Source organism: Tupaia chinensis, unplaced genomic scaffold, assembly GCF_000334495.1.
Source record: "Tupaia chinensis unplaced genomic scaffold, TupChi_1.0 Scaffold000228_1, whole genome shotgun sequence".
Taxonomy (NCBI): domain Eukaryota; kingdom Metazoa; phylum Chordata; class Mammalia; order Scandentia; family Tupaiidae; genus Tupaia; species Tupaia belangeri.
The window spans coordinates 2,155,408-2,158,734 of record NW_006159703.1 but is presented as its reverse complement, the minus strand read 5'-3'; the positions used below and the strand labels follow the sequence as shown (position 1 = coordinate 2,158,734).

Sequence of the window (3,327 nt, the reverse complement as noted above, 5' to 3'; positions counted from 1 at the left end):
GAGGCAGTGACTAGCACTTTCATCTGCTGACAAGCAGGTTTACAGGAGAAGGCTTAGAGAACTTAAGAAACTAGCGTCAGGATGCTTCAGCCTGTGAGTGGAGGCACTAGGGCTTCAACGTCTGCCACCTGGGTCAAACTGAGCAAAAAGATTGGCGCCCAAGGAAGCGTGCAGGTAAGTGCCTTGAAGCCTTGATGTCCAGATCTCCCTGGAAGAGATCTGGGTGACAGTGTGAGACCGCTGGGAGAGGGGAGGGGGAGGGGATGTCGCTGGGGCTGACTGGCCGGAAGTGATAGTTCACCCCTTTGGGGTTCTCACTTTCAAATCCTTTACAAGAACAGTATCCCTTAGCCTCTGAGGAAGAAAACCACTGCAATTCGGGTTGAAAAATAAAGCATTTATTTTAGAAGTTAATTCAAGGGGTAAAGAGAGAAGAAAACTTAATATTTTATTTGTATCTATTCATAGGATGAAACCAAGGATCACACAGCAACACGAAAACGATATGAAACAACGAAAAATTAAAGTAACATATGAGAGGCCAGAGGGACTGGGATAAAAAGGGTCCAGGCCTGCAGTCTTGCTCCTCTTCCCACGCAAAAGTATAAATGATCCTCCCACGGAGAGACAACCACATAGAAGGAATGGAGAGATGCCGAGTGAAATAAAGAGACACGAACAATGCTAACAGCAACGACGACAAAACGCAATGAAGCTAGACACATTGGAAGGACTTGCATACGTTTCGGGGAAGTTACAATCACTTTCAAGCAGTCATCTCCACGCTTGGTTGGCGGTGTGGCAAGAGCAGCGAGCTGGTGTCCAAGAGTCCTCAGTCGGTCCGGAACACTGCCAGGCCCCCGGCTTCCCGGCAGACAGTAATTATCCCCCCAACACCAGCAGATCCTGAAAAATGTCCAGAGCGGGCGCTGGCCGCTGCTTACAAAAAGCCAGACGATCCCAGCACTTCTATGTGCGGGACTGGGACCACTTTTTCTGGATCTTACCGCGGAGAAGAACAGCCCCGAACCTGCAACTCCCTGCACACTTTCCCTGAAACTAATCCATGCTACCTTATGAGAATTTACGGCAAACCAAAGGAAAAGATGAGTCAAATGTAGGCGGGGAAGGGAGTGTAAGGCTATCCTTTGGAAACATACATGTATTTTATATATTCTAATAAATCTCCAGGACATGTTTGTATCCCACTTAGACATCCTAGACTTTGTATTATTACTCATCACTTCCTGTCCATCCCTTCACCCGTGGCTTAATAGCGCTTAGCAAAGTGGCGCTTTCATCCTAGCGTCTGGTGGTCTGGCCAATTCACTGTCTTCAGCTTTGGAGCTCCTGCCCTGAGACCGTGCCGTCCAGTGCGCCAGGGCAATTTTCAGCACCGCGGACAGCACAAAGTCCCACAAGGCCCACCCTTCCTGGGTTTTGTTTCTAGTGCAGAAACATTTTTGGTGGGGATAGAAAGGGGAAAAAAGAGAAACAGAAGGCTGGGAGGCAACCAGGTGGGATAAAGGGTAAAAAGTCTGTGGCTTCAGGAAAGAAAGCCTGACCTGCCAGGAAACTCCTTGGAGTTTGCCCATAACCGTTCCCCCCCAACCCAAGCAGTGGTGCGCACGAGGCTCTTCCCCGCTCCGGACGTTGCGCCCCGCTGTTGTCAGTGGACAGCAGAGTACTTCATTCGTTTCTGTTTCTGTCTCTGGTTGCAGAACCAGACCCTCACCACGTTCTTTTTAAGGTCCAGTTTCTCAGCGATGGCCGCGATCTTCTCGGATGAGGGACGTGGCTGGATGGCGAAATAGGCCTCGAGTGAGCGCTTCTCTGGCGCAGCGATCGACGTGCGTTTGCGCTTCCGCTCACTGCCGTTGAAGAGCTCCGGCTTGCTGTTCTTCTCACGGTAGGCGGCCTCGGCCTCCTCCAGCCAGGCTTGGAGCACCGGCTTTAGCGCGATCATGTTGTTGTGCGAGAGCGTGAGAGACTCGAACCTGCAGATGGTGCTTTGGCTGAGCGAGCCCACGCCTGGGATCTTGAGATTGGCTAATGCCGCGCCCACGTCCGCCTGGGTCACCCCCAGCTTGATGCGCCGCTGTTTGAAGCGCTCGGCAAAGGCCTCCAGCTCGCGCGGGTCCGACTCCACGTCGCTGAGGCATGCGGGCATGGTGCTGTGAGGCGCCACGGCGTGAGGGTGACTCATGCCCATGGCCTGGTGCAGGTGGCCCATGGCGCCCAGGTGGTGCGGGTGGATCTGTGCGGGCATCACCGAATGCTCCGGGGCGCCCAGGCCGCTCACGCTCAGTGTGGGCGAGATGTGCTCCAGTAGGTCGCCTTCGAGGCCCTGGTGCACGGCGTGGTGCGGATGCGAGGTGAGCGCGGCCGGGTGGGAGATGGGCACGGTGGACGAAGTGGACGTGCAGGGCACGCTGCTCATGGTATGGTAGGTGGCGTCGGGCTTGAACGGATGGTTCTTGCCGTGGGAGACGATATCCACCGCCGCCAGAGCTTCGGCGCGTGCCAGCAGGCTCTCATCAAAGCTTCCAAATATATTACCCTGCAGCTGCAAGCGAGAAGGCGCACAGCACGGTCAGTGGGGAATACTGTCAACTCAGGATTAAAACACATTTTCAAGCAACCGAGATGCCTCTCCTCAAAGCCCAGGTCATAAAAATTAATACGGAGGCTGCAGCTCTGCTGGAACAGACGTGTGGATCAGAGACATGAATGAGAGAGAGCGCCGGGAGAGAGCGCGGGGGAGACAAGAAGAGGGGTTCAGACAGCGGCGATTGTTCTGGGCGACATGAAAAAAACATGAAGCGAGTGCCTGTCAAAAAATGTGCCTTAGAGCGGTAATTATGCTCCACTACGTACCTGCGGGGCTGGGAGACATACTCGGCGCATGGCCTCGGAGCCGGAGTGCAGGCTGGAGAATTTGGGTTCTTGCAGCACCGGGTGCATGCCGAAAGGCTGCTTGGCGTTCATGGCCATCATCTTCGCGCGCCTGGCAGGGAGGCAGCGGGGGACATGGAATCAGGCTCTTCTTGCTGGCTCGCCGCGCTCCAAGTGAGCGCTGCTCAGTGCCCGCTCTCCCCTCGCCCTCTCGCTTGCTGCCTCCCCTCTCCCCCACCTGCTTCTTCACTCATCTTACAAGCAGCTTGCCAGGAAGGGCCCGGGCGCGCGCACGCGTGCTCACGCGCCCGGGACTCGCAGGGGCGGCCCGGGAGGAGAGGCGAGACAGCAGCTAGCGGCGCGCCTCTCTGCGCCCTCCGCGGCAGCCCCCTCCACAGCATTTATAATCCGGCCGGGCCGGCCTTCTCCCGG

At 55.8% G+C, this 3,327-nt stretch overlaps 1 protein-coding gene across 1 annotated transcript; it reads right to left on the bottom strand.

Moving 5' to 3' along the window:
* Positions 1-1,669: 1,669 nt before the first annotated feature.
* POU4F3 (POU class 4 homeobox 3) lies at positions 1,670-2,997 on the bottom strand. Its single transcript, XM_006148039.1, has 2 exons — positions 2,878-2,997; positions 1,670-2,566 (listed from the first exon to the last, which is right to left on the bottom strand). The coding sequence occupies exons 1-2, from the start codon at positions 2,995-2,997 to the stop codon at positions 1,670-1,672; spliced, it is 1,017 nt and encodes a 338-aa protein (XP_006148101.1).
* Between the last annotated feature and the right edge of the window lie 330 nt (positions 2,998-3,327).